The following is a 17,647-nucleotide window of genomic DNA, read 5'->3' as shown; positions in this document are numbered from 1 at the left end:
ACTGTGTAGCTCGGATGGATTTTTGGCTTGTAACCTTGCTCATAGACAAGCTACAGTAATCCAAATAAGATCATTGTGTAGCCTTTGAGTTTTTCTATCGAATCCATTTTAGTGGGTCCGAAAATCTAGAAGCTGAGGGAATTTTTGGGACGGGCAAGTTTTGGGTGCCATTTTGGTCCGTTTTCGGCCCGCCAGGGATTTTGGCTTGTAACTTTGCTCATAGACAAGCTACAGTAGTCCAAATAGGATTATTTTTGAGCTCTGGAGTTTCTCTATCGTACCCTTTTTAGTGGGTCCGAAAATCTAGAAGCTGGGGGAAGTTATGGGCCGGGCCGTTTTCGGCCCGTCAGGGCCCCGTTTTCAAGGTTGTAATTTAGCTATTTTTTCGCCTTTTTTTGGGGTTTTACTATTTTAAAATGGTTTTCTTTTTGGCATTTTAGAGACCATTTTTCACTATGGAATTCGTTTTCCAAAATTTCTTCTCCACTTTTTTTGATCTCCTGGACCACTCACATCATCAGGCTTCTCGACACCAGCCAAATCGGGACAACTTCCGGATCTCTCCAAATCGGTGGTGTTCCCGGCGCCCTCCGTCCCATCGACAACTCCATCAATCTCCAAATTCGTCCTCGAATCGCGTTTGCCGATCGCTTCTGCCGTTTGACAACTATTCTGATCGGTTGTTGATTGTTGTTTCGTCATTTCTTTAAATCGTTTTTTTTTCTTCCACAGATTTTTTGTTCTCCAATAAAATCGAATCAGGCTATTTTGGTTTGTTCTCTCCTTCTTCTTTTGTTTCTTGACTCTTTTTTTTCGAGGCGCTTTTATTCTATTCGATTTGAAAAAGGTACTGAATCAATCGATCGATATCCATTGATGTGGATAAGACAGGTGGCGGAGCCTATTTGACACGAGGAATTTGAAAATTTTGGCGCCAAATATTCATGTTGGCCTCATTAAAGAGACCAGCGAATTTTTCTTAAATTAAGAAAATTCCGAAATTTTCAAAAAATCGGAAAATTCCGAAAAATTCCGAAGATGTCATTTCAGACAATTTCAAATTTTTCAATTTCAAATTTGGCGCCAAATCTCACGTTGGCCTAATTAAAAAAACATGCATGTTTCCAGACTATCACCTAATCACTAATCAACAAACCGCTGAAGCCGTTTGGGTTGTGCTTACCGAGGCTGGAAGACGTGGGAGGATTAGTGAGAACTTGGGAGATGATGTGACAGAGAAGATGAGCAATGTTTTTGAGGTGGGGAATTTTAAGATTCTGGCATTTTTTAGGAATTTCGAAATTTTCTGAAATTCCAAAATTAAAAAAAAAATTCTTCTTGGTTTTCTAGTTTCTTGATCTTCAGAAGCTTTTTCTGATTTTTCCACGAAGTTAACCGTGTTTTTCTCCAAATTTCCGTCATTTTGATACCCATATCGGTCGAATTCGAAAGTTTTCGAAATTTTGACGTCTTCTGAATTCAGAATCCATAAAATTTGGGATATAGGACAATACGGGTATCAAAATGACGGAAATTTCATGAGAAACAGTTTTGACGTCACGAAAATTCATAAAAATGATTCTGGAAAAAGTTAGAAGACGTCAAAGATCCAGAAGACTTCAAAAAGTTAGTTGGAAGATGGGAAAAACCGTTTTCTGGTTTTTTTCACAATGTTATCTGTATTTTGCATGAATTTTCGGTCATTATTATACCCGATTCGATCAAATCAGCGTAATTTTGATTTTTGACGCCTTCTGAATTCAGAATTTACGAAGTTCAGGAATGGTGGCAATATGGGTATCAAAATGACAGGAATTTCATGGAAAATACAGATAACGTTGTGAAAAAACCAGAAAAAGGTGTTTTTCCATCTTCCAACTATCTATTCGAAGTCTTCAGAATATTTGACGTCTTCTAACTTTTTCCAGAACAATTTTCAGAAGTTTTCGTGACGTCAGAGTTGTTTCTTATAAAGTGTTCGTTATTTTGATACCCATATTGTCCTATATCCCAAATTTTATGGATTCTGAATTCAGAAGACGTCAGAATTTCGAAAACTTTAAAATTCGGCCGATATGGCTATCAAAATGATGGAAGTTTCATGAGAAACAGTTTTGACGTCACGAAAATTCATAAAAATGATTCTGGAAAAAGTTAGAAGTTTCTGAAAATCTGAAAAATTCGAAATTTCCGAAAATTGAAAAAAAAAACCAGAATTCGAATAAATTCGAAAATTTCAAAAAGAAATTTTTCGAAAGTTTCAAAAATCAAAATTTCCAGAAAATCCGTTGCCGCCTATGTGCTCAACTCGAGACAATCCAATGGTCCTATGATGAAATCGTCGATTTCGACGTCAAAATTTCGAAAATTCACAAATCGTCGCTTTTCGAAAATCATGGGAATTCTCCGAGAATTGGCGTGGATCTGAAAATAGTTTCAGCCGGAGAAACGGAAGTTAAATCGATTTTTCTAGATTTCAACGAATCGCAATTGGAAGAATTCATTTGGAAACTAAAGGAGGCCAAAGCGATGAGGGAGAGAATTCAGAAGACGTTGGGAAAGACGACGAAGAAATAAATTCTATGATTTTGGATTATTTATTTATTTTTGTACATAAAATTTCCTATTTTCTCAATTCAAACTGTTTGAAATTCTCAAAAAAAAACTAGAATTTTGGATTTTCGGATTGTCGGAGAATTTTCGAAATTATTAATTTTCTGAAGTTTTGCATTTTTTCTGGAATTCTGGAAGTTTAGAGTTTTTGAATGTTTTGTTGGATTCTCAGAAAATGTTTTCTGAAAATTTTGAAATTTCGGAAATTTTGGAGCATTCTTAATTCTTGGATTTTTCGGGTTTTTTTTTTTGGGAAATTTCTGATAATTTTGGTTTTTCAGAGTCTGGAAAGATTGAAATATGGATTTTTTTTTGCTTTTTTCCAGATTTTTTAAATTTGAGAATTTTTAGAAGTTCGAATTTCTGATTTCCAATTTTTAAGACACGTTCTCTGTAGAGCTGAACTTCAGGCCTATTATCCACTGAACAGAAAAATTCGGCCCACGATCCAAGGGTACATCGAAAAAGGGTACATCGAGTTCTTAGGGTACATTGGTTCTGAGGGTACATGGGATCTTAGACTGTAAGGCGTTTTAGCCTAAACCTATAATTTTGAGCAGAAATCAAAATAGTATGTATAAAAATATTGATTCTTCAATTTCTGAATTTTTCGGAAATTGCGAATTTTGTAATTTTAGACAATTGTTGTATTTTTTTCAATTTTTCGAAATTCAAAAAAAAGGAAACTGATTTTCTAATTTCCAGCAAAAAACTGTGAACAAAGCTGAAAAAAAATTTTTTTTTTTCGAATAGTTTAAAAATCAAAAGTTTATTGTACATAACTTACTTTACACAAAAAAAAAAGAAGAAATAGGAAATTTGGAGACATCTTCGAGTTAACATAGCATGAATCACAATAATTTAGGGGTACAATTTTTTCAGGGGAGGGGAAATCATTAAACCGATAATTTAGAAGGCGATACTGTCGAATTCATCCTCTTTTCTGGTGAAGTCCACGACCCATGGGTGGCTCGGATGCTCATGTTTCAGCTGGGACAGGTAGCGTTCAGTGATCTGCAAAGTTCAGAATTCGACGTCTTCTGAATGCCTCCAGAATCATTTTCAGCGAAATTCCCGTCGTTAACAGTGTTTTCTGTTTCTCCCCCGCCATTTTGATACTAACATCGACCCGATTCGATTTTGACGTCTTCTCAATTCAGCATTCGTGAAAATTCGGATATAGAGCAAAATGGGTATCAAAATGACGGGAATTCAACGGGGAACATGTTCCTGTTATTCGTTTTGCTTGAAAATCATCTGAATTCATCTCAAAAGGCGTGAAAATTATTTTTCGAGGAATCTGGGCTCAAAATTTCAGAAATTTCACCTCATCATCCTTCTCGTTGAGTTGAGCAGCGACAAGCGAATTGATGAGCACGTCAGCGTCCTTGTTGTCTCTCTCCAGCGAACTCTGAAAGAATAAATCAATTTTTCGACGTCTTCGAAATCCCGAATTTTCCTTTTTTAGAAGTTTTCCCGTCGCCATATTAGCTTGAAATACGATTTCAGTCGTATTTGAAGGCAAAAACGAGAAAATTCGAGTAAGCTCAAAAATTGACGTCTTCTGAATTCAGAATCTTCAAAATTCCAACCTACAGAAGCATTGTTAGTCGAAAATTGCATTTTGAGCTGGTTTTTCATCAGATTATTGTCATTTTTGAGTGAAAATAATCGAATTTGAAGGTTTTGATAAATCCAATGTCTTCTGAATTCAGAAGACGTCGAATTTCGAATTCAGCAGTTTTTGGCGTCAAAATCTTGGAAACTCGATGAAAAAACAGGTGGACGACGGGAAAAACTGTTTTTTTTTAAAGCAAAAATTGAATTCTGAAGACGTCAATTTTTAAGCGTCTTCTGGATTCTGAATTCACAAAACCCTGGATATAGGGCAATATGGGTATCAAAATGACAGGAATTTCATGGAAAACCTTTCTGACGGCGCGAAAATTTCTGAAAATGATTCTGGAGAAACTTAGACGACGTCAAATCTTTTCCATCTCCACTTGAACGTCTTCAAAATGCCTCCAGAATCATTTTTAGCGAAAATCAAATCGTCAGAACTGTTTTCTGTGTCTTTTCCGTCATTTTGATACCAATATTGACCGAATTCGATACGATTTGAGTTTGGACGTCTTCTGAATTCTGAATTCTGAATCCGCAAAATTTCGGATCTATGGCAATATAAGTATCAAAATGACGGGAATCACATGAAAAACAAGTTCAATCGTCACCAAAACTTCCAAAAAGTCAATTTCCAGCCAAAAATTACCTCCAAAAGCTCCTCGGCAGCTGCGTAATCCTGAGTCAAAACGCTGACAATGGCCTGGTGCATCTCCAGATCCGTCGTTCTACCGTACTTGTCGGCCATTTCGGAGTAGATGTAAAGAGCATCTTTCACTTTTCCAGATGCTCCAAACGAGGCGACCAAGGCATTCGCCAATTGAGACAGCGTCGCGTCCTCATCGATTTGATTCATCTTTTTGACTTCTTGAATCGCCAACTTCCGCTTATTCATCTTGATGAGAGTGAAGACCTTCGAGGCGCGAGCTTCGAGACCGTCGAAGCGGGACACCGCGCGGAAAGCGTCTTCGGTTTGCTGAAAATTGAAGAATTTGACGTCTTCTAGCTTTATAAAAAAATTATTTTCAGAATTTTGTGAAGAGGTTCAAATTCAAATCGTATCGAATATGGTCGATTACGTGTACTAACTTTTTAAATAATAATTTTTAGCAATTGTCACGCCGTCGAAGTTGTTCTTTATCTAATTCCTGTCATTTTGATACCCATATTGCCCTAACTTCTGAATGTTGGTGTATTCTGAATTCAGAAGACGTCGGATTTCTAATTTTGTCGAACATAGGTGAAATTGGTATCAAAATGTCACTAATTCAGAAACAAAGAAAGTTGACGTCGTGAAATTTCGGAAACTATTTCTTCAACCTCGACATTTTGAGATTCAGATTTCAAAAGACGTCAGGATTTCGACATTTTTCGAATTCGGTCAATATGGGTATCAAAATGACGGGAATTTCGAGGGATACACAGCTGACGACGTGAAAATATCTTTAAAAAGCTTCCCGAATTCGAAAATTTGAGGAAAACTATTTTTTCGATTTTTCTCGATTTTTCTGCTAGAAAATTTGAATTTTTTCGAATTTTCCCGTTTTTCCAAGCTCAAATCCCTTACATCCGCCTCATTCAGAATCGCGGCAGCTAGGACTCCGGCGATTTCACTCTTCAGACTTTTCGATGCCACTTCTTCCTTGATTTCCGCCAAAATCTTCTTCTGGGCAGCCGGATTGTTCCGGAATTCCGCGAATTTGCGAACCGCCGCCAAGTCCGCCGATTTCGTCGTCGCTGGGATCTGAATTATTTTTTTTTCGAAAAAACTTTTTTGCGCGAAATTCAAAATTTTCAAACCTCTTTCAACGGAATAAAAGCCTGGCCCTGAGCGATATAGGCTCTATACAGGTAGACGTCCTTCTCCTGCTTCTCCTCCTCGCTTTTTGTTTGGAATTTCTGCAAAAATTGAATTTTTTTTGCGAATTTTTGAATTTTCGGAATTTTTCTCACCAATGCCTCGCCGATACAGGACTGATAGCTTCCCAGAAAGAAGTAGTTTCTGATCGCGAACAATTTATCAGCCATTTTTCGTCGAACAAACGCTAAAAAACGCTAGAAATCCAGGTGAGAATCCGATAAAAAAGGAAGGCGAACCACGTCACTGCGGTGGTGTTTGCGTACCGAAATGTGCGGCAGCCTACGCACATTTGCGGACCGGACGAAAAAAAGGGGGAGAAAAATAATTCATTTTCAACAGAAAAACCGGTAAAATATGACAAAAAAAGCCCGAAAAAACAGCGAAATCTAGCATAAAAATCGTGAAAAGTTCAATTCTTCGGCTTCCGACGCAATCCCGCCGACTTGAATCCCACAAATCGATAGGTGGCGGTGCAATTCTCCTCGAGAGCTGATAAAACCGTTTTTTCCTGGGTTTTTGGTTGTTCCTCGATTTTTCCCTCAATTTTCGGTTCAGATTTGATAAAAGCCGGGCAACGGAATGGATTTTTCGTTTTTGAAGGGCTGAAAAAAGCGGGGAATCAGAAAATTCAATTTTTCAAAAAAAAATTAATTTCTTCAAAAATTACCCATTTTCGGCGGTTTTCCGTGAGAAATACTTGGAAATTCCTGTTTTTTCCGCATATTCAGTGCTGCCCGAGCCTTTTGGAGCCGGTGGAGCCGATGTTTGGTGGGATAAAAGTGGGGATTGGAATTTCTGGAATTTTCTCGATGATTCGGGTGTCGACGTGGATTTCCGGAGGATTGGCGGCGGTTTTAGCTCGTTTTCAGCAGATTTTTCTGGACTTTTTTCAAGAATTTCCACTTTTTTCGCCTTTTCCGGAACTTTTAGCTCAAATAGCTCGGAAAAATCGTCGTCGACCACTTCGAGCACTTTCTGGCGCTTCTTCTCGGGTTCCGCATACTTTTTCAGCACATGTTCAGCGGAATAATCAGATGCGGGGGCGTTTTTCCGCTTCTTCATCGCCTGTTTCTCGTTTTCGATTTCCGCCATGAATTGAGCTACGATATCGTCGGATTCGTCGATTTTATCGATTTTTCCGGGTATTTTCGGACGTTTTTGAACGACGGATGGAGAGTCGAGCTACAAAAAGAGAGACTACAAACTACAATTTCGAATTTTTTAAATTTTAAATTTTCGGAAAAATTTTAAAAATCATTTTTTTTGTTTCAAAATGTCAAAAACATTAGAAACTCTAAAAAATTGGAAATTCCAAAAAAATTTGACAACCCACACTACAAACTACAAAAACTCAATTACCAAAAAAAATTCAAAATGTTCCTTTTCGACAAACTACACACTACAAACTACAATTTTTTCTTATGGGGTTATTCATGTAGCGAAAATATGTATTGAAATGCATTTCCGCGCCCTCGACATTCAATGCATGAGCGTCGCGAAATGTATTTCAAAGCATTTCGCGACATAACTGTAAATGCATTTCAATACATCGCGTGGCGAGATATCTTTTCTGGAAAAAGGGATGCGCCTTTAAACTTTGTGCAGGATGGGGGAAATCTAATTTCGAGGGCGCGGAAATGCATTTCAATACATATTTTCGCTACATGAATAACCCCATTACAAAATTCTGCAACTTTTTTGATTTTTGATATTTTTCTTTGAAAATGTTATTTTTTTAATTCAATTTGATATCAAATTTATGGATTTCACTCGAAATTTCGAATTTTCGGGAAACTTTTTTTTTTCAAAAATTCAAAAATTTGAAAATTCTGTAACTTAAATTAAAAATTTTTTGTCATTTTTGGTTATTCGCCGATATTTGGGCTCAGCTGATTATTTCCAGCCGATTTTTATCAAAATTGATTTTCTTTTAAAAAAATTTCGAAAATTTCGAAAAAAATCGCACTTTTTTTGAGAAAAATAACTGGAAATAAAACAAAAAAATCAGCTGAAAATTAAAAAAAAAAAGTTTTTTTCAAAATTTATTATTTAAAAAAATTTTTCCAAGGATTCGAATACTTCGATTTTATTATCATTTTATAGAGAATTTTTCGCTCATTTCAATTATATAAAATTCATATTTAAACTTTGAGATTTTTACTCAAAAATGTTGAAAAACAATTTGCCTTTTTTCCAATTTTCTTTTTTTTTCACTTTTCCAAAAATCCAAATTTGTCGATTTCAATTTTTTCTGAAAATGCACCTTAAACGCTCCTCCACACTCCATCGCCTCCTCCTCCTTCTTTTTCGCCAATTTCTGCATTTCCTGTCCTTTACTCTCGTACCGTAATCCCCAAATACTCCATTCTGGAATCGGTTGAATCAATAGAAATCGATCATCGATCGAATTTTTCGAATTATTCGATGGATTTCCAAGTGCCAAACGAATCGATGATCGTTGGGTTTCCGCTGTTCCAGCATATTCAAATTTCGTCGAAATTTCAGATTTCGACTCGGCGGGAGACTGAAAAAATTACAAAAAATGTTGACGTCTTCTAACTTTTTTTCAGAAGAGTTTTCAGGAGTTTTGGCATCGTCAACGTCGTTTTTCATGAAATTTCTGTTTTTATCATAAAATTCGAGAGAAAAGCTGAAAATCGCAAAAAATATTTCTGAAAATTCTGAATTTTCAATTTTTCTGAATTTTCTGGCCTTTTGGAATTTCCTTTTTCTAGAATTTTTCAGAATTTTAAAAAGTTTGAATTTCCGATTTTTCGAAAATTATATATTTTCAAAAAAAAAAGATTTTTGAAAATTTTTTTCTAAAAATTTTTACGTCTTCTAACTTTTTCCAGAATCATTTTCAGGACTTTTCATAACGTTAAACTTGTTTTCCATCAAATTCCCGTCATTTTGATACCCATATTGCCCTTGTTGCAGATTTATTGGTATTCTGAATTCAGAAGACGTCAAAACTCGGATTTTTGCGGATTTGGCCAATTGTGGTGTCAAAATTACGGACATTTTGAGGGAAACACGGCTAACGTCGTAAAAAATACAAAAAACAAGGTTTTTTGTCGTCTTCCAACTGTTTTTTGACGTTTTCTAAAATTTTGACGTCTTCTAACTTTTTCCAGAATCATTTCCAGGAGTTTTGGCATCGTCAAAGTTGTTTTCCATTGAATTTCCTTCCTTTTGATACCCATATTGCCCTAGTTTCAAAACTTTGGGTTATTCTGAATCCAGAAGACGTCAAAACTCGAATCCTATCGAATCTATTTGATATGGGTATCAAAATGACGGAAATTTCGAAAGAAACACGGTTAACGTCGTAAAAAAGCAGGAAGAGTTTCTGAAAATCAGAAAATTCAAAAAAACATTTTTGTTTTCGAAAAATTCAACTTTTCCAGGTTTAAAAACACCCATTTTAGACCAATTTTCACACTAAAATCCGTAAAAATGCACCTCAAAATCCAAAATTTCTAATTCATCATCAATATCCATCGCTGGATACGGTGTCAACGGCTTCTGACACCGTTCCCTGGGATCGAACACAATTTGATGCTTAAATGTATTTTCAGCTCGTTCGAATCCCCGAATAAATTCCTCATTCACATGTTCCTTTAATTTCGGATTCTTCAGATACGACGGAATTTTTCTGAGCAATATGCGAAGGTCCTTTATCGATGTGAGCGAGAAGAACTTCACTGCAGTGGCCAGTCCGACGCCGGGGAGTCCAGACTGCAAAATTTCAGATTTTTTGAAAAATTTCAAAATCATCAAATTCTGATAAAAATTGATATCACGGCCTAAAATCGGCTAAAAATAAAAATTCTGAAAGATTTTCTCAAAAAATTCAAAAATTGAAAAAATTTTTTTTTTCGAAAAATCTGAAAATTCCAAAAAAAAATTTTTTTTTAATCGATTTTTTCAAACTTTCACCTGCAAATAATCACATCCCGCTAAAATACAAATGCGTCGGAATTTGACAAAATCGAATTTTTCGCCGCCCAACTCGCCGGAGAAGCATTTTTTGAGGTCCGATTTTTGGTAAACTGAGCAATCTCCAGTCACTGATTGCCACTTGAAATAGATCGTTTCACATCCGAAAACGATTAGATCCGAGTCTTCAGTCACCACAGCGTCCACTAGTTTTGACTGAAAAAATGGGAAAATTTTGAAAAAAATATTTTTTTTGAAAATTTTTTTCTAAAAAATTTTGACGTCTTCTAACTTTTTCCAGAATCATTTTTATGAATTTTCGTGACGTCAAACTTGTTTTCCATCAAATTCCTGTCATTTTGATACCCATATTGCCACCATTCCCGAATTTCGTGAATTCTGAATTCAGAAGACGTCAAAAATCGAAATCACGCTAATTTGATTAGAAATTGGTAAAAAAAATGACCTAGATTTCGTGTAAATGCAGATAACGTTGTTAAGAACCTCGAAAAAGGGTTTTTGACATCTTCCAACCATTTTTTGAAGTCTTCTGAAAATTTGACGTCTTCTAACTTTTTCCAGAATCATTTTCAGAAGTTTTGGTATTGTCAAAGTTGTTTTCTATGAAATTCGCGTCATTTTGATACCCATATTGCCCTAACTTCAGAATTTTGCGAATTCTAAAGTCAGAAGACGTCAAAAATCAAAATTATGCTAATTTGATCGAAATTGGTATCAAAACGACGGAAATTTTGAGAAAAACACAGCTAACATTGTGAAAAAATCAGAAAAAAGCTTCTGAAGATCAAAAATTTGAAAATCTGGAAAAAAAAAACTTTTTTGCGAATTTTTTCCAAAATTTCAGTTAAAAATTTTTCATTTCCAGAACTTTCTAGGGGTAAAAAACTCCCAATTTTTTCAATTTTCAAGTCAAAAACCCCTATTTTCAGTGTTTTCCAGTCGAACCTGCATCAAGTAAGCCAATTGGGCGTCGGCTTCATACGGTGCCACAACCACATCGACATTTCGAATTTTTCGGAAAAAAACGATAGTTTTTTCGACGATTTCCGCTGAAATCGTCGTCGCCAATCGATAATGATCTCGGGCTTCTCGTTCTTTTCCCTTGGCCAGAAGCATTTCAGCATGCTCTTTTCGCTTCTCCCGCATCTCACGACGATCGTCATTTGTGCTCTGGAATTCGGGATTTTTCGAAATTGTTTCGATTTGGCGGGAAATGTGAAAAATTAGCTTTAAAATGGTTTGAAATTCAAGAAAATTGAATAATTGGAAGTGTGGAAAATCTGAAAAATTGAAAAAAAAGACTTTCGGAATTTAAAAAATTTCTGAAAATCACAATTTTCGAGAAAACAAAACTGAAAAAAACATATCAAAAAAATCAACAGGAAATTCGCTATAATTTGATGTTAAATTTGGATTTTTCCGAAGAAATTTTTTTTTTGAAAAAAGAAGTTTTTGAAAAAAAAATTTTTTTCAAAATTACAATTTTTCGGTTTTAGACTCTTTTGATAAAAGTTTTGTCTTAAAACTTCAAGATTTTTTTTTGCAAAATTTAAAACAAAATTGAAAACTTTTGAAAAAAAAAAGTTTTTTCTTAATTTTTCGAAAATTTCCAAAATCCAATTCCTTCAATTTTAGGCTTGTGTTGTATATAATTTTTCGCTGATTTTTATGATATAAAATTCATTTTTTCGAAAAATTTTTTCATTTTTCAGCTTTTTCCACTCTTCCATAAACCAATTTCTTCGATTTTAGTTTTTTTGTTGTCGAAAATATTTCGCGCTCTTTCTATTTATAATACATTCCAGCTAAATTCCACCCGCGTTTCTTTTTTCAAATTCACCTTTTTAGCCGGCAATGGTCTTCCATCGAACACCATGACCACATGGCACTCCATTCCCAGTAATTCTTGAATATATTTGTCGACATAGTTAATATAACTCTGCGTCTCTTCGCCCATATGAATCTTATCCATACATCCAGTCAATCCACGGTGTAGAAGACAACTAACATCGATGGCCACCGACTTCCCGCGGAGTTCTCGAATATTTCCCTGGAAAACTCTCGAAATTCCCGCGAAATTCCATTATTTTAGGGCTTACCTTTCTACAAGCGTTCTTTACAAACGGTAAAAGACCCGTAATTCCCATTTTATCCGGTTAAAAAGTAAGTAAAAGTGAGGAAATTGGCTGAAAATCGCTGAGAAAGCGAATTTTTCAATTCAAATCTCGCGGTGACGAAATTTAACCATAGAGCGCGCTTGCAGTATGGCAGTGAAAAAAAAAGAGGCCCCGCTTAGCACATTTGGATGCGGTCAAAAACCATGCGGCCATACTTGTAAAATTCCGGGCCGGGCCTGAAGAAAATTTCAAGGCCCGGTAGCAAAAACTTTGTCACTTTGAACCGAATTTTGAGCTCTCAATACAATTTTCTATATTTTTTTCTGTGCTTTTTGGATTGTTTGCCTGTTTGATCAAAAAATATTTTTTTAAAAACTCGAAAAAAAATTTTTGATTGAAAAAAATTAGATAAAGGTCCCCCCCTTATGTGTTTTTTGAAAATTTCAAAACATTGTGGAATGACAGGCCCGCCGGGCCTCCGAAATTCGGGAAAAAGCCCGGCCCGTTACAAGTATGCATGCGGCAAAACCGTGCCAGGGTTGCAATTTAGGCTCCGCCCACTTTTCTCCGGAATTTGCGGGGAGTCAAAAAAAAAGATTAAAAAAAAGATAAAAAAGTGTTTATAAAAGGGATAAAAGAACTGAAAATCGTGAAATTGTTTGAGTAGTTTGGCGCCAGAGTAGTAGAAAATGAAGGGAAAAAACGAAAATCGGTGTAAAATTGGGGAAAAATCTACTAAAACAGAAGAATAAGGATTTTTTTGGGAAGGATTATGTATATTTTTCTTTTTCTTATCATTCCAAATCACTATCCGGGTCTTCGACGTAGACTCTTGGAAGTGGTTGTTTGCTGATCGCACGACGATGGTCCAGAATACGAAGAGCTTCGGTTTCGAGGGCCGAGGACTGAAAAATCGGAAATTGGAGATTTTCAGGGGAAAAATCGTAAATTCAATGAGAAAACCCTTCGAAATCTATATAAAATCTCAAAAAAATCTCATAAAATTCGAGAGAAAAGCTGAAAATCGCAAAAAATATTTCTGAAAATTCTGAATTTTCAATTTTACTGAATTTTCTGGCCTTTTGGAATTTCTATTTCTAGAATTTTTCAGAATTTTAAAAAGTTTGAATTTCCGATTTTTCGAAAATTATATATTTTCAAAAAAAAAAGATTTTTGAAATTTTTTTTTTCTAAAAATTTTTACGTCTTCTAACTTTTTCCAGAATCATTTTCAGGACTTTTCATTACGTTAAAATTGTTTTCCATCAAATTCCCGTCATTTTGATACCCATATTGCCCTTGTTGCAGATTTATTGGTATTATGAATTCAGAAGACGTCAAAACTCGGATTTTTGCAGATTTGGTCGATTGTGGTGTCAAAATTACGGACATTTTGAAGGAAACACGGCTAACGTCGTAAAAAATACGAAAAACAAGGGTTTTTGTCGTCTTCCAACTGTTTTTTGACGTCTTCTAACTTTTTCCAGAACCATTTTCAGAAGTTTTGGTATTGTCAAAGTTGTTTTCCATTGAATTTCCTTCCTTTTGATACCCATATTGCCCTAGTTTCAAAACTTTGGGTTATTCTGAATCCAGAAGACGTCAAAACTCGAATCCTATTGGATTCAGTCGATATGGGTATCAAAATGACGGAAATTCTGAGCAAAACACGTCTAACATCGTGAAAAAATCAGAAAACGCTTCTGAAGATCAAAAAATTCGATTTTCAAAATTCGCGATTTTTCAGATAATTTTTGAACAATTTATCAACGGAGCGTGTTTCCAATAAAATTCAAAAAAGGACCTAATTCTCAATAGAGCACCATTGCATAAAAAAAAGAAACACATACCTGTTGACTCAAATTTCTCAAATTGTTGACAGTGGCGTATTGCATATTGCACAGATCCGAAATATAAGCTTCATGATTCAAATTTCTCTTCTGAAGGTCCCGTCTCAACATGGACACCTCTTCTGCACGGACCTTATTAATATGAGCTTCAGCTGTCAATTGTCCACTGGCCTCAGCCATTTGCTCCGTGAGCACATCGAATTCCGAACGGAGCTCATTGAATTGTCTCTCCGCTTTCATTCGGAGTTTTCTCTCTTCCAGAAGATCTTCTTCCAGCTCCTCGATTCTCGAAATACAACGACGGAGCATTGCTTGAAGCTTCGAGATTAGATTTGCGTCTCCTTGAGCTTTGAGTTTCAGCTCTCCGATTTCAGATTCGCGTCTGGAAATAAAGCATTGTCTTGGTTCCGAAAAATGATCTTACCTCTTACAATCCACATCGTTCTCGTGTTTCTCCTTGAGTGCCAATGTCAATTGAGTCTGCGTAGCCTTCAGCGAAGCCTCCAACTTTTTGTTGTCTGAAAAAATTAACCAATGGCCTAGGATTCATTTTCTAGGCCACACTCACGCTTTACATGCTCATTGTTGGCTCGTTTCTCGGCTGCCAATTTATCATCCATGGCGTCCAGATCCTCGACCAACTTCTTTTTCTGTTCCTCGGCACGTTCGGCTTTGTTCTTCAATAAGGCAACTTCGTCGACGAGCTCCGCGTTCATTTGCTCCTGAAAAATCGAAATTCAAGTTTTTCTCAAAAGAGCGCATTTTCTAAACATTTCAAAAAAAGAGTCAAAATTAAACTCATCTTAAACGACACTATATTTCAAGATCGAAGCTCAAAAAATCATCAAGCTATCATTAAAACTAACGAACTTATGACAATTTGTATGTTTTTTCTCAATGGAGCGCGTTTTCCTAAATTTCTGAAAGTCGCATGAATATATGGCTTGTTTATACTCATTTTGAAGCTCTCAATGAGGTGAATTCAAATATTTGGTTTTTTTTCTAGGTTTGGACCAAAATATAAGCATGTATGACGAATTTTATTTTTATCAATAAAGCGCACTTTCCAAAAACTGTTAAAACTAATTGAAACTAGGGTCATTTTGAAGAGCCTCAAATTTCAAGGCGCATTCCTCAAAAACTAACAAGCTAGCACTAAAACTAACCAAGTTATGACGATTTTTCGCTTTTTCTCAACAGAGCGCACTTTCCATGAGTTTTCAAATTTGCACAAACACAAACTTGTTTATACTTATTTTGAAGCTCTCAACAAGACAAATTCAAATGTTTGGTTAATTTTTTGTTTCCTGCATACCTGAGCCTTTCTTTGCGCCGACAACTTATCATAATCGGTTTGCATCGACGCAATTTGATCCTTCAACTTCTCAGTTTGAGTTTTATGCTGATTCGTTTCGTTCTCAGCTTCCATTTGCATTCTTCTCTCCTTCTCATCCCACTCTTTTCTCTCTTTCTCTCTCAATTTCTCCAATTCCGCCGCCTTCTTCGCGTTCTCATAGTTCGACTCGGACTCGGCTTTCAGATTTCTGTTCAGCTCCTCAATTTCCTTGTTTCGCTTATCCAGAAGCATACGATCACGCTCCAACGCCGCCTTTGTCTCCTCGTATTGATCGATTTTCGCTCTGAAAATCACAAATCTCCGATTTTACAGGCAAATTTTGATTTTTTTGCAAATTTCTCACCCGTATTTGTTACCAGCTCATCAAGCCGGTTCGAATGAGTATACTGATGACCTATATTTATCTAATTTGTTTTTAAGCTAGCTTTAAGCTAGCTACAGTATCCCAAAATCTAAAATTGAGAAAACTAGGTCATGAGTATACTCATTTGAAAGCTCTCAACGTGCTAATTACGCATATAATATTTATTTTATCTAAAAATCTGACCCTTTTCTGATAGTCTCAAAAAACTGTCTCACTAACCTCAACTCATCGGCATATTTCTTTCTGGCCTCCTCCTCTCTCTTGTGATTCTCCTCCAGTTCCTTGCATTTCTTCTCCAAAGCTTCGATTTCTGCGTTCGACTTCATTCCCTTGAGCATCGGCTTGAGACGAGAGAACAGACGGTACCAGGGCCAAGAGCTGAAAAAATTGATAATATACTTTTCAGCTTTCAAATTGCTATAACTTTGCTAGTTTTTGCTCAATTTTAGAAATTTAAATTGTATAATATAGGAAATTTTTTCAGCTTTAATTTGATGTTAAATTTGTAGAATTCTGACCAAAATTAGCTAGACTGTGGTTGTTAGAAATAGGGATAAGCGGCGCGCAACAGAAGGAGGAGCACGACTTTCAAACCGCTATAACTTTGTCAATTTTTGTTCAATTTCGAAAATTAAAATTGCAAAAGATGGAAAAAGTTTTGAGCTTTAAAATAATATAAATTTCGTGTAATTTGGGTCTAACTTGACTGAACAGTGACTGTTAATCCTAGGCGAAGGTGCTTGTTCTCGACAACAGGAGGGTACATCTTTCGAACTATTGTAACTTGGTCCATTTTTGTTTAATTTCAGATATTTAAATTGCAGATGATAGAAAATTTTCTAAGCTTTAATATATTATTAAGTTAATAAAAATCGGATCCAAATCAGCTAGACTGTCGCTGTTAGAATTAAGGATGAGTGTCGCCCGACAGGTTACAACTTTAAAATTACTGTAACTTTGCCCATTTTTGTTCAATTTTAAAGATTCAAATTGTAGTCTATAGGAAATTTTCTGAGATTTGATTTGATCTTAAATTTATGTGATTCTCACAAAAATTGGACACCTACCGTAGCTTAATCCAAGCTCTCACGTTCTCCTGGATAATCGGATAGGCGTCTTCGCGATCGAGCCGTCGTTTGTATTCGACCTGGAAAAGTTCAAATTTCAAAATTTCAAAAAAAGTTTTTTTTTTAAACCAAAAAATCAATAAAGATGGGCTGTCAAGAGTGTAGGTGGATTTTCGAAGGATCTCTCTTGGTTTGGAGAAAAACCCGTGTGCAAACAAATTTTCGAAAGATTGAGAGAGAGTACTGTACTTTGAGAGACGCAGAGTTCTCGGAGCCACTTGGCACAAAGGCGATAAAAAACTATCGATAGATAGAGTATAGACTAAGGAGGGGGGGGGGGGGACGAAAAACCCAGAAAAATCCAAATTTGAATTTTCGGAATCAGTAAATTTGCTCCATCGAACAATTGACATGTTTTTTGTTCACCTGAGCAAGATAATGACGGGCGGAGCACTGGAACTTGAGGATGACAGCCGACAGAGCCTCGTCACGAAGTTCTTCCAGACGAGCCAGCATGCCGGCTTTGAAGAATATCTGAAAATTTGAAATTTTTGAATACATTTTGTTAGATTAAAAAAATTTTTTTTGAAATTTTTCAAAAAAATCTTAAAGGTGGTGTGCGGTGAAAAATTTTATTGCTTTATTTTGTGCAGAATTCCATGTAGATTCCCATAAAAATAAAGAAAAAATTCAAAAAAAAATTCCTTGATTGAGAAAAACGGCATCGAAAAGTCAAAGTGGGAACCGGTGGCCTAGCGGCCAGGTGTGAGTTTTCTAGGCCAACAAGGCCAAAAGCGCGCGAAATTTGAATTTTTATTGATTTTCAGTGTTTTCT

General features: G+C 35.8%; 5 protein-coding genes across 5 annotated transcripts in view; 1 reads left to right on the top strand and 4 right to left on the bottom strand.

The window, feature by feature from the left end:
- Window positions 1-702, bottom strand: part of Cbr-kin-21 — a gene marked incomplete at both ends in the record, with an annotated part of 5,470 nt that extends 4,768 nt beyond the window's left edge. The window contains one exon of the mRNA XM_002642767.1: window positions 514-702. Coding sequence (XP_002642813.1) covers window positions 514-702 — 189 coding nt within the window. The remainder of the gene's footprint in view (window positions 1-513) is intronic.
- CBG21208 overlaps window positions 1-2,577 on the top strand; it is a gene marked incomplete at both ends in the record, with an annotated part of 8,980 nt that extends 6,403 nt beyond the window's left edge. The window contains 2 exons of the mRNA XM_002642766.1: window positions 1,129-1,259; window positions 2,281-2,577. Coding sequence (XP_002642812.1) covers window positions 1,129-1,259; window positions 2,281-2,577 — 428 coding nt within the window. The remainder of the gene's footprint in view (window positions 1-1,128; window positions 1,260-2,280) is intronic.
- Window positions 2,578-3,522: 945 nt separating this feature from the next.
- On the bottom strand, window positions 3,523-6,261 carry CBG21210 (the record flags this gene model as incomplete). Its single annotated transcript, XM_045244577.1, has 6 exons — window positions 3,523-3,627; window positions 3,941-4,024; window positions 4,883-5,209; window positions 5,660-5,977; window positions 6,034-6,132; window positions 6,187-6,261. The coding sequence occupies 6 exons, from the start codon at window positions 6,259-6,261 to the stop codon at window positions 3,523-3,525; spliced, it is 1,008 nt and encodes a 335-aa protein (XP_045097228.1).
- Window positions 6,262-6,503: 242 nt separating this feature from the next.
- Cbr-exo-1 lies at window positions 6,504-12,204 on the bottom strand (the record flags this gene model as incomplete). Its single annotated transcript, XM_002642769.2, has 8 exons — window positions 6,504-6,696; window positions 6,762-7,276; window positions 8,358-8,618; window positions 9,560-9,835; window positions 10,037-10,252; window positions 11,003-11,227; window positions 11,898-12,107; window positions 12,157-12,204. 8 exons carry the CDS (start codon window positions 12,202-12,204, stop codon window positions 6,504-6,506), a joined length of 1,944 nt encoding a protein of 647 aa, XP_002642815.2.
- Window positions 12,205-12,968: 764 nt separating this feature from the next.
- Window positions 12,969-17,647, bottom strand: part of CBG21212 — a gene marked incomplete at both ends in the record, with an annotated part of 15,587 nt that continues 10,908 nt past the window's right edge. Inside the window, 8 exons of the mRNA XM_045244576.1 lie at window positions 12,969-13,079; window positions 14,025-14,406; window positions 14,449-14,542; window positions 14,593-14,746; window positions 15,340-15,664; window positions 15,965-16,123; window positions 16,813-16,892; window positions 17,239-17,346. Coding sequence (XP_045097227.1) covers window positions 12,969-13,079; window positions 14,025-14,406; window positions 14,449-14,542; window positions 14,593-14,746; window positions 15,340-15,664; window positions 15,965-16,123; window positions 16,813-16,892; window positions 17,239-17,346 — 1,413 coding nt within the window. The remainder of the gene's footprint in view (window positions 13,080-14,024; window positions 14,407-14,448; window positions 14,543-14,592; window positions 14,747-15,339; window positions 15,665-15,964; window positions 16,124-16,812; window positions 16,893-17,238; window positions 17,347-17,647) is intronic.

This window comes from Caenorhabditis briggsae, assembly GCF_000004555.2.
Source record: "Caenorhabditis briggsae complete genome, chrIII, whole genome shotgun sequence".
Classification (NCBI taxonomy): domain Eukaryota; kingdom Metazoa; phylum Nematoda; class Chromadorea; order Rhabditida; family Rhabditidae; genus Caenorhabditis; species Caenorhabditis briggsae.
This window is presented reverse-complemented; position numbering and strand designations above follow the sequence as displayed.